Source organism: Manacus vitellinus, unplaced genomic scaffold (assembly GCF_001715985.3).
Source record: "Manacus vitellinus isolate BGI_N305 unplaced genomic scaffold, ASM171598v3 scaffold_36_pilon, whole genome shotgun sequence".
Taxonomy (NCBI): Eukaryota; Metazoa; Chordata; class Aves; order Passeriformes; family Pipridae; genus Manacus; species Manacus vitellinus.
In genome coordinates, this window is record NW_021940508.1 from 1427533 (window position 1) to 1451667 (window position 24135).

At 39.0% G+C, this 24135-nt stretch overlaps 1 protein-coding gene across 1 annotated transcript in view; it reads right to left on the reverse strand.

The window, feature by feature from the left end:
* Positions 1–470: 470 nt before the first annotated feature.
* The window catches only part of ITGA2 (integrin subunit alpha 2), a 69156-nt gene continuing 45491 nt past the window's right edge, over positions 471–24135 (reverse strand). Inside the window, exons 15-30 of the mRNA XM_029961515.1 lie at positions 23521–23657; positions 21936–22075; positions 20813–20964; positions 19764–19874; positions 19105–19187; positions 18237–18375; positions 16505–16597; positions 15403–15479; positions 15226–15309; positions 11880–11982; positions 10978–11088; positions 10381–10485; positions 9951–10064; positions 7734–7823; positions 4197–4313; positions 471–3487 (exon numbers count right to left, since the gene is read on the reverse strand). Of these exons, the coding sequence (XP_029817375.1) occupies positions 3398–3487; positions 4197–4313; positions 7734–7823; positions 9951–10064; positions 10381–10485; positions 10978–11088; positions 11880–11982; positions 15226–15309; positions 15403–15479; positions 16505–16597; positions 18237–18375; positions 19105–19187; positions 19764–19874; positions 20813–20964; positions 21936–22075; positions 23521–23657 (1746 nt within the window). The 3' untranslated portion in view covers positions 471–3397. The remainder of the gene's footprint in view (positions 3488–4196; positions 4314–7733; positions 7824–9950; positions 10065–10380; positions 10486–10977; positions 11089–11879; positions 11983–15225; positions 15310–15402; positions 15480–16504; positions 16598–18236; positions 18376–19104; positions 19188–19763; positions 19875–20812; positions 20965–21935; positions 22076–23520; positions 23658–24135) is intronic.

Below are 24135 nucleotides of genomic sequence, written 5' to 3' on the forward strand. Positions count from 1 at the left end.
TGACAGTACTATCTTCTTTCTATTAATAGCCAAGTTCTCTTCCTTTGCCACATTGTGTCTGCTGAAATGTTGAATTCAGCTCTTCCAGTGTATGGTGGGGAGTGGCCAGAGCCAGGCATGACATGCTACTGCTGACCAGTTCTGTAAACAGCAAAAAGTGCAAAGCCTACCAGTATGTGATACAATTTTAGATGCCAGTGATGATAACCTCCTGTTTATAGGAAGGTCTGTCTGTGGTAATGTTTTAACACCATCTATTCTACTAGAGCTTTTCAAATATTTTACACTAATTTGAGCTGACTTACACTACAATATAGTTTACTGATAGTGTTATACTCCTGATTATGATCTACAAGACTTCAAGTGCAGCTTCTCTGTATACCTAGCAGAGTCATCCCCTTTAGGATTCTCACTGTGTGCTACTGGAACAAAGACACACTCCGCTCCATTTTATGCAGTGCTTTTTTGAGTAGCATTGCTTCGCTTTAGGGTGCTATTTAAAAATAAATGAGTCTGTGTTCAGCAGCAGTCTTGGTTTTATTGGAGTAACGCTGTTAGGCCCTCAGAGAGGCACCACAGTGATACAGTCCCTGCTCCCATAGAGCTTACATGCTAGCTTTTAGAAGTCAACATTATTATAAACTCTCTTGTATATCTCAAATTTATACATAGGCTCATATGAAACCAACTCTGATTTTGGATTTGATTCTAGTACTTCAAGAAATCAGCAGCTAGATTTCAAGACCAGAATCAGACGTAACTTGAGTTTGCTGAACGTATCGCTGACTTTTCTTGTTGCAAGCACATGCTGAAGCTCAAAATTTCAGAATATTTAAAACATGCTGTTTTAAAAAAGTAAACTTAAAAAAAAAAAACCCTTGCACGCACAATACAAGATATACATAATATTTCCAGTATTATTTGTGGCTGTGCCAACTTAAAAGTGCAATAGACTCACCATTACAAAAACTGAATTAGCCACTGAAGTATTAATTATAAAAAGAAAGTAAACTAGTAACTTGAAGTGGTTAGGATACAAAAACCTTACCCATTGCTATGCCTCCCCTTTTTTTTTGGAAAAAAACTATTGTGTCCAGGCTGGGGGGAAGATCCTGTTGTCCGGGTCAGAATAAAACCCAGTGAAGACTAGTGAATTAAATCATTGCTAGCCGGTTGATAAACTGTTAAATCCCCAAAGAAGTTGCATGTCAGATATTGACCTGTACCTCCTACCAAAGGCGGAAGAAGGAAATCTGACTGAATGCCTGAATTTCCCTTGCAGGCAGCACCAGAAATGAAACATTCTGCTATCTGATGCATTGTGAAATTCCCCCTCTGCCCTGAAGTGCCTGACCCTGATTATGTAGGAGCTTCCCACATGTACAGGTGTAGAGTTTGTTTTCTTCTGCACAAGTTTACACAAGAACTGAGGCAGACAAATTTTTTTCTTTACTTTCTGAGCATTTGCCCTCAAGCTTTATAAGTCAGGAGCATATTCTTTAGATTTATGTAATTGCTAATTTTTTTCTTTTTTTTTACTTTTTAAATAATTGTTTTGGTCACAGACTCAGCTGATGGCAAGAATCTTGTCTGACAATCGAGATCAGAATCTGGATAGTTTTTCAGAATGTTAAAAAAAAAATACCACAAAATGTAACATTTCATAGATACAAAATAAACCCAAAACACATATAAAACTACACTGAGCACAATCCAGCTGTTGCTGCAAATGAAGCATCTCTTTCTTGTTTGCCAAAGAGATGGTTGGCTTCTGACTGATTACTGATTAAAAAAGACCGAGTAAAACTTTCAAATGTGCTCAAGCCTAGTCCCTCAGAAAATAACTGAAAGGTGCCTAAGCATAATTACAGTCTATCCTTGGGGAAAAGAAAACATGACTTCAGGTCAGATCAGGCACATTTGAATGTTTTACTCTTGTTCAAGTAAATCTTCTCGAGTTGGAAACACATCTCACTTGCATGGCAGCATACACAAGGAAAACAAATCTCTCACAAGCAATTAAAAGTGTAACTGCCAGCCATGAGAGAGAAAGACAGCCAAAAGGTCAATTCCTCTGATTGTTTCCAGTCTTACAGCATGGGCCTTTCTAAGACAGACTGAGCTTTCATTATAACCAGGCAGCATAACAGCATGTGATAAACTTGAGGTGTGTAACCAACACAAAGTCACCCAAGTATTGTGCTTAGAGCTCCTACCAGAGCACTACAGTACTTTGCTGTATAAAACATAAGTTAACTTCAGCAAGACATGAACAGGTGGGACCAAATGTGACAGGTAAGGAGGTTGTACTGAACTTTGGTCTCCTGGAGGGCACTGAGATGCTAAAGAAGTTAAGTGCAGTAAACATTTTACAGACCTTAGATCTTCATTATCCCCTTTTGTAACATGCTTAATTCCTCAGTCATCTATCCCCTTTAGTTAACTTTTTGCTCCTAGTCTTGCAAAATCTTTCAGTACAGAATCAAAGGCAAGATCTTGACTGTCTTCCTTATTTCTGTCAAAAGCCAAACTGGTGTCAGAGGGACTGAGAGCATAAAGCCCAGCCTAATAGAAGTGGTAGAGCTTCTCAAGATGAAATCTGAAAACCAGTAATAACATTGCAAAGAACATGCTGTAAGTGATTATGAAATTCATATTTTCTTCTCAGACAGAAAGTATGCAGAAGGCAGTTATACATACCATTTGGCAATATTTCCCCAAAACAATATCCTTCAGTAATTTAGTTGTGACCTTAGTGCAAGAAATATGGTGAACTTTTGGAGCACTTTGCCCAACCAGTTGTCCTGTAGCACCCAGACAGACATATTCATACACAGTTCCCAGTTTGTAGATTAGTTAAGACAAAGGTTTGCTGGTGGAAATTATTTTTCTAAAACAATAAGGATGGAGCTAGTCAATGAAAAAATAAGTCTTCTTCTCCCAGTCTGGAAGCAGCATTCACCACACATTCATCATCAAGTTAATAAAAAATGTCCTTTACACATATGGTACTTGTCAACTGAATTACGAACTGATGCTGTTCCACAATAATCTGAAATAAATTGTTCTGTTTTACTCTGCAGTGGATCAAGGGAAGGGCTGCTGGCACAGTATGTTACTGTATACTCCGGACCTGCCAGTTCTAAGGGCTGAGTTTGTTTGAAAGGCAAAAATTGACTAGAAAAGACACTATAAATCATTTTTGAAAAAACCAAACTGTCCTGCAGTTACTCTTATAATAGAGTAGAATCTGTAAAATATTTTCATCTATAAACACACTTTCATTAAAAATGCTTAAATGTTACTAAGCTTTAAGGCACTCCAGCTGAAGAACCGACTGGATCGCAACTACTGTTGGTGGCTCAGATCTCCTCTTTATCCATATAACTTATCTTCTTCAGTCTTTGTCCTTTGTGAGTTCTGCAATTTCATCGACATCTTCTATATCCTGTGTCATTTTCTCATATTGTCTCTTGAAGAAGCCAAGCTGTGAGAAGTATTAAAATAACAGCACACTGCAGTCAGTAGTTGATAGTTCATTTCTTAACTAAGCTAAATACTGTGATGGTAGAAGTGCACGTGTGCATGCACAAACTACTGAGTTTGATTTGTAGAAAATTCTTGCTTCTAAAATGAAAGATCTGGGCCCTAAACTCCTGCCTGGTGCAACTAAATACCAGAACAGCAGTGCTGATTAGCCATTTGTCTCCCTGACTCTCCATGCTGCCTTGGTGTGTCAAGGAGCCCTTCAAACACCAATGCACACAGAACTCCCCTTTATCTAGGTATCCTTTGTAAATGACTTTTTGCCCTTGCTTTTTCTCTGTTCTTTTGTCTGTTTAGATACATCCTCTCCCTCCTTGCTTCTAATCCCCAGCCTTGTCCACTGGGAATATCATGGGCATTCAGAGCTCAGCTAGGGTATTATGGAAGGAGGCAGACAGTGTCAAAAGGAAAAAAGTAAATACCACAGCCCTTGTTTTGAACAACTGGCAACTCATTTATCATCTTCATGTTGCCAGTTTCTATAAGAACTCATTTCACAAACCATTCTAAAATACATCAAGGGTGTAATGCCAATGCAGTATTATTCATGCCACCAAACTGCATACGCAGTTTAGTTCCACACCAGAGAGATTCCAGAGAAAATAGCCCAATGTATTTATACCTTTCTGTTTTTAAGAATATAAACTTACTTTCCACAAAACGGCAACCAACACTAACAGCAAGAGGAGTCCCGCCAATATACTGCCAATCACAACACCTACTGGTATCTCAGCTTTCTCATCTGGCTTCATTATTGTAACTGGGATCTGAAAACAGAGAGATTGTGCATTAAGGATTAATGTTAACTGCATATGAAGTAGGATTTGTAAACCAAAGATCAAGAATGGCTGGACTCACACATTCCGGGGTCAATGACTAGAACACATCAAGCAATTACAGCCAGTTCACTAGTGTCTGTGGGTGCCTGGCTGTGCCACCATGGCCAACAGCAGTGCCAGGTAAGGATTAGGAGCCCTCATCATTCCTAGTGATACGTAACAGGCAGAGAACAACCTCCTCCTGCCAGCTTTCTGCCTCTCCATTAACAGGAGGCCTTTCAGAGTTGTCCCCATAGTGCACAGACACACCATCACTGCATAAACCAGACATATCTACATGAAAGTGGGGAATAGCCTGGTGTACAGCACCATCTGCTCAAAAACAGACCTCTGTTGTGTCAGCTGGAGAAGAACTACTTTTCACCAAGCACTGTCAGAGCCCATTATCTGTGGTGGGCACATGTAGGAGGCAATACTAATCACTGAGGTCGGACACCATCATGCGCTCGCTGCATCTGCTGAAACTTCAACCCTCTTGCTGGGCAGGTACCTCCTCTCCATGTTCTTCCCACCTCCTGTGAAACCACTAACAACTTGGTAGATCTCATGTTAATCTGTGTTCTTCTGAGTCAACTGAAAGAATCTACTGTAAGATGTATGGGTTGAACAGGAGCACTTGTAGCACACCTACACTGGACTACCACAAAGCAATACCAGAGAGGTCCCAGAAGAGCATACGGTGTCTGGAAGTTACTTTTGAGGTGATACCCTATCTAGCTGGATTACGTATTATAACCAACTATATAATTACATATAACATAGCTGCTCAGGGAGACATTGCTGTAATATTTATGAACTGCCAAATCTTTGGATTTAATCTTGGAATGACATGCATTTAGCTGAAGGTTTTTTTCCTTCCTGAAACATGATAAAATAAGTCACACTGGTTTACTTTCCCTGGGTTGCTTGTCCGGTGCATTTGTCTGGTGTAATTTAATCTTAAGCTTTCTGGGAAACTTGCACTGGAATGACATCTCAGTGATTTAAGCAATTTCTGCTAGAAGGCTCCAGTGTTGTGCTAGGTGTGGCTATGTGTATTCATTTCACTGAGGCTGGCTTTGTGTATGTGCTAACCAAATGTCCGTAATGATGATTCTAGCAGGTTCATGTCCTGTCCTCCAGCTGGCAGTTCTTTCCAACTTGGAAAAAATCTGAAAGCTTTTATGCAAAAATACCTAAGCAGCTTCCCCATATAGCATCATAAGGCAACATTCATTCATTTGGCTAAACAACAACCCAGCTCATCCAATCTAAAAAGCCAATTTCATATGTATGTGCAGTTTGCCTAGTAATGATTTCTCCAGCAGATTAACAGTGAAGTGGCACTGTTGGAAAGGAAAATTGATGCCTAAGAAAAAATTACCTTGCCTGAAATTAAAGTGTGGTCAATAAGACACCATGACTGGGATCTACCTCATCTACTGTTATGCCTACAGTGTGGTTACTTGACTTCTAAAGGAGGATAGGCTCTCTTAGGGCCTAATTCACTCTACTTATTTTCAGGATCATTTATAAGATAAGATGGATTTCATTTCAGAAATACCTATTTTTTCTATGGATTAGGGTTTATAGAATGGCTAACTGTAATGTGGATGACTAATGTAGATATTAAGTTAGATGAATTCTAGCATGCCCATCTAAATTAACAAGGTCAGTAGGGAAATAAGATTCCTTCTGCACTGTGTTGTTCCCAAGGCAGTGTGAAGGGCAGACTGGGTACCTCTGTTGGCCTGACGAGAGGTATATACAGTGCTGGGTAGTGACTCCATGACTGAAGTGTCAAACTGTGTGCCCTAGAGAGAACGTACCTCCACAATCTTGGCACGTTTATCAAGACTTCTCACAGAGCAAGAGGCTTTTGAGTAAGGATCAGGCTGCAAGCCTTGTCAAAAGCCATGGTGTTTCTTAGGAACCTGTGGATAACTTTCAGGGCCTGTTCAGCCACTGTCTCAGAGTTGTAAAAGTCCCAGCTGCATATGTATCAATGGCTGGCTGATGAATTAACTTTTATTTGTCAACTGTCATTCAAATAATTAAATTCTAGTTCTCCTGAAATGGCCAACAGAACTGCTGGTAATGTAAATTTGGTAGTATCATGCTCCAGGTGTGGAAAAATAATTAGTTTATGAGGTACCTAAAAAGCCTGTGCAATTACCTGAAATATTTGCATTATGTATGAATGAGTTTCATCTCCTAAAGGAAATGACACCATGCCACAAAGCCGAAACACTCAGAACACTTAAAATACTGGTATGTAATTTTTCTGCAAAAACAGGGCATTATTTACAGAACATATTTCCATACATATTTCCTTTGCTCTTCAGGCACTGGAGGTTTTCCTGATTACAAGTTTATTTAGAGGTTCTTCACAAGATATGGTGTGATCTATGAGAAACCAATGACTAGAAATGGTACTGGATTATGGTCTTATCACCACAGTGAGACAGATCAATCACTAATTGCCTTTGTACATATTTAACTGAATCCTCCCTTGTCTTTGAATGGTCTATGCTACACATTCTCACAGATAGTTGACTCATTTACTAATTTGTACTTTGGTCTTCGATGGCCTTGATTATTTTTATGGATAAAACAGGCTACTAAATCCTGTAAAAAGAAATCTTAACATAGTACTGCAAATGCAAATGTCCTCTCAAGACAGACCAGGAGAATAAGGTATCCTTTCTTATTACAACAGTACCACAGTGCTACTGTATTCTTTAAGTGTTTTCTATGTTTGTATGTAGTAGATGGAAAACCTGAGAGAAGAATTCTGTACTAATAAAGCAGTGGCTTGGAGACTTCTCTTGAGATTAACTGTGTCCACATTGTCCATATGACAGCCATTCCAAATGCTAAAAATATTCTACACTATTTTACAAATGAAATTATGTATATTTTCTGGAGACCTGTGCCAAACATTTGTCTAGAAACATCAAACCATATATGCTTACAGAAGTAAGCAACACTATAAATCACATTTGCAAACATGTTTTTCAGAGCTTATTTATCTACAACAATTAAGTCCATTGCAGAAAGAAGTCCAAATTTTGATCCTTTCATAAACAGGAAGCTATATGGATTTCAGAAGTTTCTAACTGACTTTTTCTGATGGCTCTACAATCTATTTGAGACTTGCAGATTTTAACTAGGTCTGGTTTATATAGCAGTTGGCTGAAATGAAAACATTTTAGTAACTTAAGGGAGGTTTTATATAATCAGAAATATACATTAGTTCTACACAATCAAATTGCTGTGTACTCCTAAAAGATACTGAAAATTAAAATTATCACTTTCATACAGTAAAAGATAGAGAAGTTGAAAAAAATATACTTATCTGTCACTTACAGTTAGGGTATTCTCTCCAATTATAAATAACTCAGGGTTATGTGTATCAATTTTTGCTTCTACAGAGAGTTGTAAAGTTTGGAAAGTTAACTGAAAGAAAAGATTAAAACAACTGTAAAGCTCTGTTATAAGGCAAATCATTTAGAATGTAGACATCCTAAGATGATTCTCTTGTTTTGAAATGAAAACTTCAGAACCAGAAAAAAAACATAGTAATAAGAATATTAAAATGCTCTTTTTATTTGTCCCTAGCTAACACATATATCAAAGTAATAATATATCAGTAATCCACACTTAGCAATGACACCGGGGAACTGTTTTTTTTTTCTTTCTTTAACATACAGTTCAAGAAAAACAGAAGGAATTGTTTATATAACCCTTTTTATAGTTATTTCAAAGCTGTCACTGCTGCTAGCAGGGAAGAGATGAGGAAAAATAACAGTGAGAAAGAGAGACAGCAACAAAAGACAGATGGAAATAAATCTCTGGCCTTTGAAAGAAATGGAAACTGGATGTTCTTTTACTTCCCCCCCTCACCTCTATCCAATGCTTCTGTTTTTCTCCATTTATTTTTTTCCTATCACTGTGTGTTTCTCTTCACTTCTCAAATCCTGACATGGCTCTCTCAGAGAAGACGACAAAAAGCTTAAGCCAGTTCCCATATGAAAAGGGACCTTGTGCCAGACCCCACTTCCCTCCGTGGATGTACTGGGAGGAAAGGAGACACTGACAGCTCACTGCTGCTCTTCTCCTATAGCACCAGGAATGGCCTCAGGTTCGTGGGAGCACAGGAGCACTTGCCTCCTCAGCCATTCCTCTGTGGCACGGGCAGGTACCACGGGCTTGACACAGGAAACACGGGCAATCGTGGGTCTGCAGCAGCTCACACACACCGAATTGACTGTCCCTGCCCCATAAGTTATTGCACCTCTGCACTGTGGCCATCTGCCCAAGTGGTCTGTTCTGCACACCTAAAAGTCTAGAAACCCACCTTAGTGCTACTCAAGGAACCTCAATTCCTAAACACATCTTTTCTTTGCTTAGTAGGTACTGGCAAGCTCACGATGCCCTTCTTGGACAATGGCTCATTGCCACTAAATAAAAAGGCTGATGATGTGCATTATTGAGTGAGTGCTTTCAAGATTATTTGAAGTGAACTTTGACTATTAAAAAAAAATTACAAAATGGGAAATGCAAGGAAAACTGTGGCATAAGATTTTTCCTTCCCATCAGCCAGTAGTAAACAAATTATTTCCACTCACTTTCTTGTGAGGGTACAACCTTCTGTTCAGATCTCCCCCCTCTCTGTACCTGACAGCACTAACAAATAGTCTTGACGCAGATGATTTAAAAAATACAAACTTTAAAGACAGACTCTTTTTGTTGCACACTTGCATAATGCACTTTACAATATCAACCTGACCTTTTCCTTTCAAGAGTTGAATGCTGACAACAGCCCTGCTGTTAAATATCAATACCTGCCACAGGACTTGCCAGACAAACTAAGGGGACTTCATCATGTTCCTGATGCTTTAGGCAAACCCAGGACTCCAAGACTGTTTGGTTGGTTGCCTAGCTAAGAAACAAACATGGTATAACTTCAAAAGTCTGTTAACTCAGAATGAGTTATATCCTAGAGGACACATGGTGATTTAAAATGGGAAAGCCAAGATATTATTGATAGATATTTTTAAGCATCCTGCAGGTCTCTTGGACTGTTTCTTTGTCATCTACAAAATCAATTAAAAAGTTTTCCACAATTTCTATAACAAATAAAACTGGCAGCACTAACAATGAATTTTGATGTGACTTAAAATGATCACTATGTAGGCTGTGATGTTCAGTAGCTCAAAGCACCATTATTTGACAGGCTATGATGATATTGTACTCTTCTCTCCTAGGATGAGTTTTATGGAAACTGCAGTTACCCTGAATGAATTTAACAGATGTAGGAAATGGTTTTTTCAGCTATTAAGGTTGCATTATCATAGCACTTTCTTAGATTGTGTGCTGGACTGAAGTTTTACCAGCTCCATTATGCAGCCTCACTACTTTACTTTTAGGTTCAAGTTTTCAATCTGGAAAAACACCTAGAGCAATGGAAAGTAAAGGAAGGTCATTCTAGATTGCAGGGTATCTTTACTTAACTTTGAATATTATTAGGAGTTCAGAAATACTTTGAAGCACATCCCTCATAAAGATGCAGGTGATACTCACAGCAGCAAAGGTTCCATTCCAGATTTGGGTGGACACGTTCACAAAGTACTCTCCCTTCAGCATGATGTCTTCCAGTTTGCATGTGATGGCACTGCACTTCACATTCTTACAGTTCTTCCAGGGGAAAAAGCAAGAAGAGGCAAGAACATGCATTAAAAACACATTTTAAAAAATATTCTTTTAACATCCAGACTTTTTTTCCCTTTGCCATTCTCTGCCTACAAATTAAGTGCTTGCAGGCTGTGAAGAACGTGCACTTTTTCTTCTATCTAAAGCAGATGTATGTGTGAAAACATCCAAAGGCTGAACTCCTGCACTGTAAATGTGGAATGCCACCCCATCACAGCTTTCCTCACAAGTACAGCAATGGGCTCATGAGGATCAGCTCTGCGTCCCTGTCCTGCTTACTGCAGGCCAGAGTCTTACTCACCAGTTCTTTGGAAGTTCTGAAGTTCTCTTTTGTGAAAGATGGAGAGTAAGGTCTTTTCCCTATTTGCAGTGGATTTATCTGTGCTTCACAAGTAACACCTCTGGCCTAGGAAAGACGGCAGGAATGAGACTGGATAACATCATACTCAGAACTTTATAGTCATCTTAACAATATACACTTCTGGGATGAGATGGCGGCTGTGAAAGGTTTGAACTGAATTATGTAACACTGAATTCTTTAGGAAACTTAAGAGAGACTGTATGTAGTTCTGGTCAGAATTAAATGGCTTTTAAGGTGATTTTCTTTTTTTTTTTTTTCCTTTAGATAGACCTGAAGGGTTCATCCTGATCTAAAAATTCCATTTTTAGGATAACTTTTTCAGGAACTTGGAGAAAGACCAAACTGAAAAGATCCAGAATCACTCAAAAACTCAGCTGGGGATGTAACCACCTCTGCCAAGTAATAGGCTAGTATACTGATCACATTGTGGTCCTCCTCTATGAGGAAGGGACAAGGAGAAAGGGCATGGATTCTGTGAAGGGAGATAATTATGTTTATAGTACTGGTTAGCCCCCAAAGCACAGTTCGGTTCTACACCTGATCTGTAGTGACCGTAGTTAGGTACATCAGTGGGTTGTCTTTACTGGTCAGTTCTGGAAGATAGATTTTTACAGATGCCATCTTTACTGGAATACTTCCTGTTGTTATCTGCAAAGCAAATAACTCAGAGTTAATTCAGATAGCTATGATTACATATGAATAAATTATTTCATACAGCAAGAAAATCAGAAGTCATGGATGAGTATGGAAGAACTGGACTCCTTTTGCACCAATATTTTTTGTACTATGACACTACAATAGTAGCTAAATTATGTGAATAGTAAAGCAGAAAGTGTACAGTATAGCTTCAGGTTCCTGTTTCCTTAGCACAGCTCATATTAACTGCATGGAATATGTTTTGAAAGCAAATATTCTACCACAGCCAATAGGCCTATTTAGCCCTTTGGAGCAGCAGTTACAGGAATGTAAATGGAACATAATTTAAGTTTCTTCCACGTTGCATACTTGAATCTAAGTTTTTTCTGAGTTATGTAATAAGTACTGTGATTTGGTTAGTTCTTGCAACTGGTTTGAGTACTTAACCCTTGCCAAACTTCAAGTTTCAAAGTTCCAGCCTGCAAAGACTTGTTTTCCTATATCAAATTGGCAGAAGACTGAAAAAACAGTCTAAGTTGGCCTAAAGTTAAGCATTAACCATCTTTTAAGTATGTAAACTTAGACCAATCCCTCCCCCATTCTACTTGTGCAGTAATTGCAAATGTCATCCTTAACCTTATGAAGACTCCAAGCATTTATTCCCCATCTATTTACAATCTTTTTTCTTATTCAATCTATTCAAAAGCCTCAAAATCAGGAGTGTTTTTTAACTAGGTTTTGGGAGCAGTCTACAGAGGGAGCTAAGGCAACTTCTCGAACCAGAACCAAATACGTTTACTAACCTTAACTGAGAAGTTGAATGTGGGGCCAATATCTTCAAAATTATTCACAACGGAAGGAATGTTATGACCAGAGTATACTTCATAAAAGTTGATGTTGGCAAGCCTAGTTAACAAACAAAAAACAATACATTTCAATTTGGCAGCTGCTTTGAAAACATATGTTACTGGATATGCCTTTGTGAAACAGGTCAGAAGTACAGTCAGAGGAAAAATCAGTCACTTGTACTGCTGTTTGAATTTTACAAAGTTGGTTAAGAAAATACACAGTGTACTGAAGCCCAGAGCTGGAGCAAGCATGTAAAGGTAAGACAGGAGAGATGCGGGGGGTGCAGGCTCTGCTCAGGCTTCTGGACCCTGTAGTGTTTCGGTGCAATACTGCAGAGCTCTTTTCCCGGACACCAACTGCAACTTTCAGCCTTGCAGTTGCCTCCTTCCTCAGAAAGAGCCCCCTTAATGGTCCCTGGATACATTTATAATGGCAAATACTAACAGACTCTGAGGGAGATCCTGGGTCTTAATGTCACAGACCACAGGCAGGCTTGTTTTCACACTGCCTATGTGTGTAAACACATATCACCTTGCTTGTGTACATGATACATATCGCATAGCCCTCAGTCCTCTCCGGGTCACTTTCTTTAGTAATTATGAGGTTTAAAATCCAAAATTTCCGAAGTAACATGAGGGTGGTTTCAGCCCACCAAAGCATGGGGATTACATGTGTGTGACAGAAGGACATGGTGCGAGGGCCTGTTGGTGCTCAGGGAGCTCAGCCAGTTGGAACCATGCTCAAAGACAATGAAAGCATCCCTGTGCAGTGCATCACATCCACATGCCTGCTACCTGTGAGCAGCTCCTCTGCTGAATCATCCCAGAATTGCATCTGCTCTTCATTATTACCTTTTCTTAGGAGGCAGTCAAATTTGAGCAGTTGAAAAGCAAGCTGGCAGGTGAGTTAACATGAATTAGGGACTAATACAACTCTTACATCAACTCTTCCTGTAACACAAGCTGCAAATCTCTCCTCTTTATCAGTGCTGCTCTCCATGTTTAATCTGGGTAACATCTGCACCTACAGTCCCAAATTAACATGCATGCAGTCTCAGTGAGGTGCTTCCTGATCAGTTATGGTCCTCCATGTGACACTGTGGATCCTTTTTGATTCTCCATACTTCCTCCCACAGCCCTTAACTTGAAGGACCTCCTCACAGGGACTCCAAGGAAAACCCACATGACACATTTTCTGCTTCCTTGTTACTAAAGACTTCAGTCTTTCTAAGATGCACAGTGTTAACGTCTTTGTTCTTGCAGGAGTCAGTGATAAGACTTATTCCTACATCTTCTCCTAGAAACTCTGGAGATTATCCCTAAAAAGGCTTCACTTCAGCAAAACAACAATTTTTTCTCAACCTTTGTATTTTCAGGTATTGCTCCTCAGCTATAATATCTGCCTTTAATTAGTTTCAGGTAAATACTTCCTAAGCCAAAGAGTGTAAATTATACTAGGGCTTAATATGTATTTCATTTAGTTCTTTTAGACTGATTATCTCCAAAATAACTAATCCTTTTCTGGCAGTAGGGATTCCTTCATGCCTTTACTTGCACATGAAATTGCATTTTCTCATACTCGGGAGATGCACCTGAATTCAACCCCCCATTTTTTCATTTTATAGACTCCATTCCTTGCCTCTTCTGAAGCACTGCATTTTTAGTTCATATTTCTCAGGTAATTAAACTTGCTTATTCAAGTTTACATCATCTGAATTTCCTAAGAAGCTGCCTAAGTTGCTATGCTAGTCCCTATACAGATGATCCTGCTGTCTCTGTGCCTCTGCTACCTTTATTAACAAACATCCTGCTTCTGATATGCTCTCATGCACCTTTCTCAGGGAGTTGAAATAACTTGCACTGCTGACTCAAATGCTTTTCTGCAATTGAAATAATCTCCAAAATTCTGCATGACTCTAGAACTGGTGCACCAAGTCAGCTAGCCTCCAATATTCCAAAACTGCTTCTGCAAACCAAGTTATAACACTTATCTTCTATGCTGTAGTTCCTATTCCAGCTCGGGTCATCCTACACAGCAGCCAACAGTTCTCATAGCTATTGTGATCTTTGAATATTAGTTTCCTGAATCCATTGTCACTGTGCATTTTTAAGCAACTTTCTCTTTGTCAAATTTCTGTCATTCTTTGAATAACTACTCTTTATTTTCTATCAGTTTGTATTTACTAGTTTTGGAATCCTTTGGGATGCAGAAGCATTTTTTCCACCAAAAATTGGTGACCAAGTGCATCAAATGTAACTGCATGTAGTTTATCCTAGAAATTCAGTACTTGGGAAAGATAAATAAATATCTTCTTTGATGAAAAGTAAATATCCTACTTTGATATGATACAAAATACAGTGTATTTTTGTTTCAGTTCTAACGTAATTTAGACTGTAACTGAAATGATTCTTTTTTGGAACAGACTAATTACTGCTTGAGTGCATCCCCAATCACGAGGGCTTTCCAAGGCCCAAGAGGTTTCAAGGGCACAATATAAAGATCAGTCTTAAAGGGATTTTTGTTGGTCTCTCTCCCCCTGCCCATTCAGCTGCCTCTCCTTAAACATCGCCCTTCCCAGGGTGAATGATCCCTCTTGCAACGGCCCCAACTTGCCTTCTGCAGGGAGGGGAAAGGGCTGGCACCAGGCAGGGAAGGGGTACATGTGAGCACAGAGTCTGGTAGGGTGCATGGGAAAACAAGGTGTACGGCTCCCGATGCCAGTGCAGCTGTAGCAAGGGAGAACTGCCACATACACTTCAGATTTTAGTTCAAATCGTTATCTCAAACTGCTGAAAAGTTTATATTTTTGGCCTTGGTTCAGCAGAGTTGTCCGTAGTTTTTTTTCTTTTTTTCTTCCTCTCCTTTGCTAAAAGTTTGGATTGGAGCACATTTTTCCTTTTGCTGTTGTTCTTCTGTTTAGTTTTGATCACTTTAACTCCTGGTTTGATCCAATGTCATTACATTTGAGCCTAGAGGCCCAATCTTATTATACAGTAAATACTATTTATATTATTTATATTATCAAAACCAGAAGCACTGTTTGGCTTTTATACCAATTCCATTCATGTGAGCATCTGTAACAATTATCCAGAGGTAAACATGGATCCCGAACTTCCATAATTTTTTACATGTTGTTGGAAGGACATACAAATCTACTACTACTGATGAAGTCAGAATTTCTTATGACTTCCAAAACAAAAGCCCAAAATTTTCAGTATATTTTCACTGGCTTTGCAAGACTGTTACTGTATTCAAGTACCCTGACAAAATGACAGTTACTCTTTATGTCATTCAGCATACCTTGTGAAGTGAATTTCTGCATCATATCGCAAAGAAATTGATAAGGTGACCTGGTTGTCCGATTCTTGCTGTTCCTTACTTTCGCTGTTCATCAAAAGACATTTAAGTGTTATAATACTGTTTTATACAAATAAAGTATTAATACCTAACTTGCTTTCATATGATTATATACTTTACCTCAATGCACGAAAGCTTATGTCTGCCACATTCTGAAGATTTTTAAGGTTAAAATCAAAGCTAATATCAAAGGATACCTATGGAAGAGACAAGGAACACATACTGAGTTGATGGTGTAACATCCAAAGGCATTCCCAATAGCGCCATAATTATTCATATGTGCAACAATCTAGAACTCCTCTGTATCTGAATTCTCTGTAATATTTCAGTAATTTCTTACTACTCCAGAGTTGATTTGTTCTTGTGTTCCCCTACAAGTTGGCATCTTACATAAACATGAACTATTTGCATTTTAAAATTGTGTACAACTTGCTACAATCTGCAACAAAAAGTGTTCCATTAAATGCTTTTAAACTCTAGCACTGACACAAGCTCGTGTTCACTCTTTTCTTCCGTTTGTTCCAGCAGGTCCACTTTGACCAATTCCATTAAAAATTCAGAATAAACTTAACTTTTTATATGCAAATTTTTTTATATAATTCTGCATTCCCCACCACAGAATATCATGTTTCTATTCTTTCTAGCAAGTTTCTTGTTGCTCCAGTTTATTGGTTTAGAGGCTAGAACCCTGTTTCTGTTCTGCCCTTGAGTAATAAGAGATTCCATAAAACCATGAGTTTCATAAAACCATAGAGGTTTATGGTATATATGAAAAAAAAGATATACAATCTATCCTAGGGCTGTGTGGGTCACCCATCTCTCAGAGCAATACTGCTTTCTTGGAGAGATGAGATTCACAGAGCAGGTGAGGGAGTTACCCCAGGTTCACGCTGTAGGAGTGGTTTGAGAGGAACTGCACTCAGTTCTCAGGAGCCTGCACATGATGCTCCATGCTTCGCTGCCTCCAGCCTTTACCCTCCAAAAGCTACCTTGCTGCAGCAGCATTTGAAAGCTGTGGGTTGTAACAAATGTGCTTTGAGAGCCTTTTTCTTCTTTAATCTGACAGGGAGTCACAAAAGTTTAACCCTTAGTTTGCTTCTTTTAATGCCCCTGTTGTCAAATCTAAGAAATCTTCATCAGCAGTAAACGCAGATTTAGGGGAAAACAACAATAAAAAAGGTTTTGGATATCATTCAGGGTTATGTAAACATGCCACCTATACCTGTTGTCCTGTTCTGAACACAGGATAGCTTGTTTGGCAAACGACTGTACTTTGTGCTGTTCCTGTTTGACACGAGACTTCAGTCCCGTCACTCTGCAGAGAAAACAGGCACAAACATCATCTTATTATTAGGTTTGGATAAAGCAGAGAGGCAGTTCCTAGTCTGTATCTTCAACAGCACAGCTATTATACTGAAGAGTAATGAAAATAGGTGTTATGGCAGTAATTCCTCGAGATGCAGCAAATGGTTGGGGCATACAGAGCCAGGAAAAAGGCAGGAGAAAGGTGGGACAAGGACCAGTCCCATGCAATTCCTTGTGAGCTGTAATGATCTTGTTAGAAGTTTGCGCTGGGTTTGGAAGAAGGAATACAGGCTAGAGTGTACAGGTCACCTCCAGCATTAACCTCTACAGCACTTTTTTGCAGAATTTTTACAGAAGTTTTGCAGACATATTTACACAACCCTAGAGCTAGTTAAGTACCTTCAGTGTAGAAGTTAGTGTGCAAAGGGCAATTCTATCATACTTGCTGTAGGAAAATCTACAATAAATGTTTGTTTACTACTTTGCAGAATATCTGGCATGTCATCATTCTTATATAAAACTTATAGACCATAGTCAGTTATCAACCCTTTAAAAAGAATTCATTAAAATGTACAGTCTTCTGTAAAAAAGCATTTCTAGCAGACATTTACCGTTCATGAATTGTACTACAAAAAAACCCCTGAAAACAAAACCCAAAACAAGACCCACACATACGCAGCTTATGCTTTTCTTCCTGCTTTGAAGCAGACACATTTTTGGTCAAAGCTTGCAGGCTGAAGTATTTTTAAGCGAATAGGCTTTTAAAGCAAAAGAAAATCCTAGCTCCAGTGTGGTCTTTTGGCAGAAGTGGCATGAGCAATTTTGCTGCACAACAGGATGGGGAGGTAGAGGAGCACCCTCAGCACTGTGTGTAGTACTTCTGCCAGTTCATTGGTCAGAATAATGCTGCTCTTGGGCAGTGATGAATGCTATCCCTCCTCTCCCATCAGTATAGGGATTGCTCTGGATTTCACCCCTAGGATTACCATGCACCTCTCCAGTAGCAGCCTGACCACATAAGCCAAGCACTGAAGTCTGCGTTTCATCCTTCGCGAATTGTTTGGGAGCAACAATTGTGATTATAGATATACTGCATTCCCCAAAATAGTATGTATAATTCCTCTCTTTCCCCTTTTCTAAGGCAAAATTGTTAGAAAAAGACCTTCTGGTTTAGCAATCATATCAGTCTGATTAACTGTCTAGCTGGAACACATGGCCTTGGCAGTAACACTATTTCTAAATCCAAAGTCTGTACTTTTAAGGAAGCATCATAAGGATGCTGCATGACTGATTTATCAAATACAAATTCCCTGTGGCACAGCAACTGCATCAGGCATGTTGCTGAGAGTTATGCAGAAGATGTGGGTGCCAAGGCCTAGACTGAGGAAAAGATGACTGAAATATTGAGGTGAGGTCAAACTCAACAAATTGCCAACTTTTATCCTGAGTTGGCAGTATTTCTCCTTGACCTAAAGAAACTGATATGCTAAGGGAATAATTTTGGTATCCAAGAAAATAAATCTGGGAGAGAGGTTTTCACAAATGTTCTTTCCTGGCATAGGCACTACTAGAAAGAAAATAAAAAATTTCTCTGAGAACCTCAAAAATCAGGGGCAATAAGGGAAACAGTGAGGTTGGGTATCACGCACCGGTAAAGACGACGAAGCAAAAAACAAGTTGTCTGAAAATGTAGCCTGGATTCTGGTGTTATATGCATTTTCCTTTTTATTTCTCAATTTCACGTTGAACGTTAGTCTTCTGTTTTTGCTGCTAACGACAAACTGTTTGCTGTTGGAAAATAAAGTCCACTGTTGTAAACAGAGATACTAGAACAGCCGTGGATGAGAAAAATGTGTTGCCTATAGCCAACAATAAATAACAAGCACAGCAAGACACTTCCTACATGCTATGCAGTTAAATGCTCTCCTTTCTAAACCCACCGGCATAAGAAATTCTGTGATGCTGTTCCCTATAACCAAATGAAGTTAGTGTCTTCTCAAAGTGCAAGACCTTGACTTTGTACAGTCAAAGTCACTTTTCTGAATTTTCAAGGGCTCTACCCTGGTGAGAAGGTGGGCAAAGTGGGCAGCAGACATGGACAGCAGCTCCAGGAAGAGGTAACCCTGTCTCTGTGTACTGTACATATGGACTTGGAATATGTGCTGTCCTGCATAGCCCACTGCAGGATCCTCGCTGCTCTCCCATTGTGCTCCCTTTCCCAAAAGCAGCCAGTCAGACCCAATTCTTCTGAATACTCACTGCATCCTCATCTCTAAGGTACCAATACTTGGGCTGGTCTAAGCTGACAAGAGTCTTAGTTCTATATTTGTGTTCCTATCTTACTTCTTTTTCCTTGTTTAGATTTAGATACAAATGCCATTTTTATCCCTGCTATTTCTAAGTAGATGTTGAACTAGAAAGGCACTTTCATCTAGAAATTGATCCAAAGCCTACAGACAAACTGACTGGTGAAAACCTAATACTGCACCCTAACAATTCCACTGATTCAGCTCTTACCCATCCTCTGCCTTCCGCTGGACACTCAGATCAAGATCACAGATACAAAGTTCATCTTCACCACAGTCTTTAACAAAAGGAATCTAGGAAAAACAAAAGCATTTCCTTAATGACAGGGCTCAACTTTTAACATTACCTGCAGACACTAGAGGGCAAACACCTTTGAAGTAAAGCACATTCTTGGTGTGCAAATAAGAAAACAGCTCTGAACAACATTAAAAATTCTTGACACATGAACAAGTTAACACTGAGTAATGTCATGTTACATGTCAACTGATCCAGAAGAATGGTACAGACAGGTTATTGATAACCCACAATGAAGGTGATGTAGTCAAATTAGTCCCAACTCTCTGTTTTGTACTCTTATTGTAGGATAAACTGGCTTAAAAGAATTAATCTTTGCCATCAACTAAAAGTTTACATCAACACTGACACAGCTGAACCAACATGCATGTTATGCAAAGGTGGCTGATGTCTGTGTGTGTGATCAAGCTCATGTAACGCAGGCAAAGGTATAAAAGGAATCAGGGACACCTCCAAATGTGACTTAACTAGAATAAAAGTTTTCACTTGCATGTACCTCTTTGGTGTTTCTGGGGGGCCACACATTATGGATATATATAGTAATGCATTTCTCAACAGTAAGTCTGCATACTTACACTATAGGCCACAGATGCAGGAGAAGATATATCAAGGACAGGGCTGGAGGCAGGATTTGCAACACCAATGTCAATGCGCAAACTAAGTGAGTTCACTGCATCCGAAGGTTCCTGTAAAACACATGGTTCAGATGATAGCTGTCAGCACAGAAAACAGGGTAAAACTGGCAATTCTACTGTAAATTGAGAATGTGTAGTAAAATACTTCCCTAAACAAGAAGAAACAACAGTTTAAAGCTTTATTTCTTGATGAAAATAACTTTGTGAAATTGCCCAGTGTGGGTTCCTCTATTCCAACAATTTTCAGAGCCACTTCCATGACTCTATACATCACAGTCACTTCTGGGGCTAAAGAACATGCATATTATCTGCAGCTGTAGGAGCTAGTGCTCAAAAGCCATCATTCATTCTCATCTGGCTGCAGAAGTCAAACTCCTATTCCACTCTGCCTTACCATCACAGAGAGCAGCTGGGCCTAAGTGACACTAAAACACCATATACTGCATGTTTCCTCTTTTTCTTAGTACTGGACGAATAATCTTCTAGCCCTGTGGCTCATGGCTTCACAGGGCACTAAATGCGATCAACAAGTCAAAGGTACTTGTATTACAAAGCAAAGCAGGAATTGAAGTCCCCTACCTGACCTAGCATCATGCAGTGAGGCTTAAGCAACTCTCAGGACTGTGTTTGATCTTTGGTTCTAGAAAAAGATGCAGACCTACTTATTTTTGTTTTATTCCTTGTGTATGCCTTGGGCTAAAATGCACTAGAAGTCTTCCTGAAATATTGTTGAAATTACGGACTATGGGCTGTGTGTTACGACAGAGGTGAGTAAGAGTTCTTAATCTATCCTAAAAATCTGTACTGAATTTCACACTTATTAGTTTTTACGAAATCATAATCTTACTAAGTATTTTTCAGTTGGGGCAATTTGGGAAACATTAATAATTGTGTACACCATGCATGAAATTCACCTTGCAGACAAAAAATTAATCAATGTCTCCCTCTGATCACTTTTGTTATGCAAGATTGCTTGCAATTGCACTTACCTGTACATTGAAGACTTCATGAACACAATTCTCTTCATGATGTACCACAAGATCCCTCTGCATAGACCTTTCATTATTTTCTTTGAAAAACCCTCTAGAAGTCACTCTGGAGGACTGGAGATCTGCATCCAATGTTGCATTGTACTTTATAGCTACAAGAAGAATAACAGTACATTTTTTGCTGAGTACAATTGCCTGTGATCTCATTACTATGATCAATATTACAGTGACCAGGCTTCTTAAACCACTCTAAATATTTCACTTTTTTCATAGCTTGCTAAACGCAGACCAGTCTCAAAATGAAAACACTTTCTCTTGTGTTTTCCAAAGCAGTCAATCAGGTTTAGATCCTGATATAAGTTCTGATCCACAGAGAGCACATTAAATGGCAATCAATCCAGTCTCCACTACAGATGTCTGAGCCTACAGCTCAGGCAACAAGCCAGTCAGCAGGGCCAGGATTACTCTAGATAAAGGGGCCTTGCAATAATATCACTGAACTTTGAGAAGACTATAAAGAATCTGCCTTTTCTCCTCAATCACATGATAATTTCTGCCATCTTCTCTTCATGTTATGACTAATATGCTGTTTGAAGTTCATTGTTATTTTATAGTTTGCAATCCTGAGTTCCTAAAGGCACTATACATAGCCCTGAAGCAGTCCAACTGGTGTTATCTGTGAGGTTTAATTTAATAGCTTCATGAGAGGCCACTGCTGGTCTCAGAAATATTCCCTGTCCTCTGAAAACAAGAGCTTCCCCACACTGACAACTGCACTGACTTAACGGAAAATATTTTTTTTTCTGAAGAGAGTAAAAACGTCTGCAGTTTGCTGTTGAAACCAGCAGATTGAAAAAACCCTGCTTCTCACTAATGACATTTTCTGGGGATTGTTGAACAGCAAGGATACAGCTCTCCTTTTTATTGGTAATTCCCCACTCTTGAAAGATTATGGAGCCAGTGATGAAAGTAGGTCTTCACAACACTTGCTCAGGCACTTAAGTTTTATACTGATTTTGCCATTCTTGACATTCAATCTAATATATCTTTAGACTTTTCACTACTCATTTGAATAATGGACTTCTGAGAAAATTAATATAAGACAAGTCTGAAATACTCTTACCCACTTGATTATTTCTCTTAGCAGGTCTAAATGTAGCGTGAAAACATATTTTGACAGTTACTTCTGTATTCTTGTTCAGCAGACTGATTTTCTCAGGTTTAAATGAGGCAATTATGGACACATTTGCAATGCTTCTTGACCTGAAAAATATTTTAAAGGGTTACATGGGGTTTTCAAGAGTACTGTCTATTACTATCTGTAAATGCTAGCATTGATTTTTTTGTTCCCAATGTAAACTTCTTTTAATGGCACTGGTAAAATTATTTTTCTTTGCATATACTTGAATTTTTTTATAGAGTAGCTTTCAGGAATGATAATAAATAATTTACCATGTCAAATTAAGGGATAATCAATGTCTTTATCTTAAAGTTCTATTCAATCCCTTATGGTATCAGAGAATACCATAAGGTATTCCTGTTTCCCAAATAAGTAACATTCTGTTCCTTTAGGGAAGTTACTGAGCTCCTCTGGGGAAGTGAAAAAGGATAATTCTTCAATTAATTTAATAATCTTAGTTTTCAAAAAACAACTTTTATTTCATTAATCAAGATTTTGAAGAGCAGTTTCAAAGGAACCCTACGTGCAAAAATAAACACTTTAATCAAAAGTGAAACTCATTAATCAGCCCAAATGCCAGAGTGAAAGAAGAATGAGCATCTTCATTAATCAAATCTAAAAAAATGCTGGTACTCCAAGGACCATAACTTTCTTCAATGAAATTCCCAGAGCAGCAGCAGCAGTGGTCAAAGGTCTAAACTGACCATTCATTTTTAATTATCTTATTTCATTATGAAAGAAGTAGCAATTCAGTGATGGCTTTCTTACAATGGGGAGCCTCAGGCGAGAAGACAGGCAGCAGACAGGAACAGAAACTCCATTTGAATTTAGCTTCTCAGTACTTAGGGAGGCAGACGATTTGGGTTTTGTGAAACCTTTCTATTTTATTTTGTGAAAGTACTCAGATTGCAGTGGCAAAGGCCACGTGCCCATAAAAATGGGTTCTCACAGAAATAAGGCTCAACTCTCTATTACTGCTCTCTGTCCTTACCCTGAAAGACAACTCTTTTCCCCATATCAGCCTACCAGTCAGTAAAGGTCATGCAGGTTGTGTGGGAGGTGGTTTTACCTGTCTCAGGCTCAGCTATCAAAATTATACTGTGGCTGCTGAAGTACTCAACCTGCTGTTACCATTACTCGCAAGAAAGCCCTATTCCCTGTTGCTGCTCCTTCCCTCTGGACCACATGTCTGCACAGGAGCAGTGGGTAGGGATGTGTCCTGGCTCTCCCATTCCTGGTCAGGTCCCCACAGCAGGCTCTACCACCTGGCTTCCTCCCATATGCCCTGAGTCTGCCCCCTGTGCTGCCTTTGCTTTCGATGCTTTGATGATAAATGCTTAAAAGAGATTTGGTCTAATGCTCTTTTTTGAGCTAGGTAAGATAGCAGAGATGAGGCAGTGAGTGTGTTAGTTCTGCAGACATGGGATAAAAGAGCTTTTTCATTTGCTTATTTTCCTGTTTAATTAACTAAATGTTCAACTTGTATCTGAATAATTAATCATTTCCTTTCTAAAAAGAGTTTACCAACCATAGCAGAACCACATTTCCATCAGCACCAACCGATACATCACTTATGTCATCGTCATCTAAGTCTCTATGGCCATCTACTGATCTTCCAAAGAATTGGAGCTGTTGTCCAAAAGCAGAATCCGATCCTAAAATTTTCTAGGAAAGAGAGTTTGGTTACTGAGTTTGCCAAAGCATGCTTAAGTCAGTAGATAGCAGCCTAAGCAACAGATTTTCACTGATACTCCCTGTATATACAATGTATTGTTTAAACAAAATGCATTGTGGATGTTTCCTCAGATGCTTTTTAGCACTTCTTCCTCCTCTGTTGGAGCAGACAATGGACTAGATTTTTCTGTCTTGGGAGCAGTATACTGACTGCTGTATGCCAGATAGTACTTACTGGAAACTTCTTCCATCTACACTGAGCAACTCTAAGAATGTGAAGCTTAAGAGGACTTCTAAAAAATACTTTCTGCAACCAGAAAGTCTGCATGGAAAGTGATAGTACTATTACCATTATAGCAGACACATAGATCATTGAAAGACTTTCCCTGGGAGCTGGGATCTATCTAATCTTCATTGCTGTACATCAACCCTAAAAATGTGAATAATGGGTATCAAAAACAAATAGGAA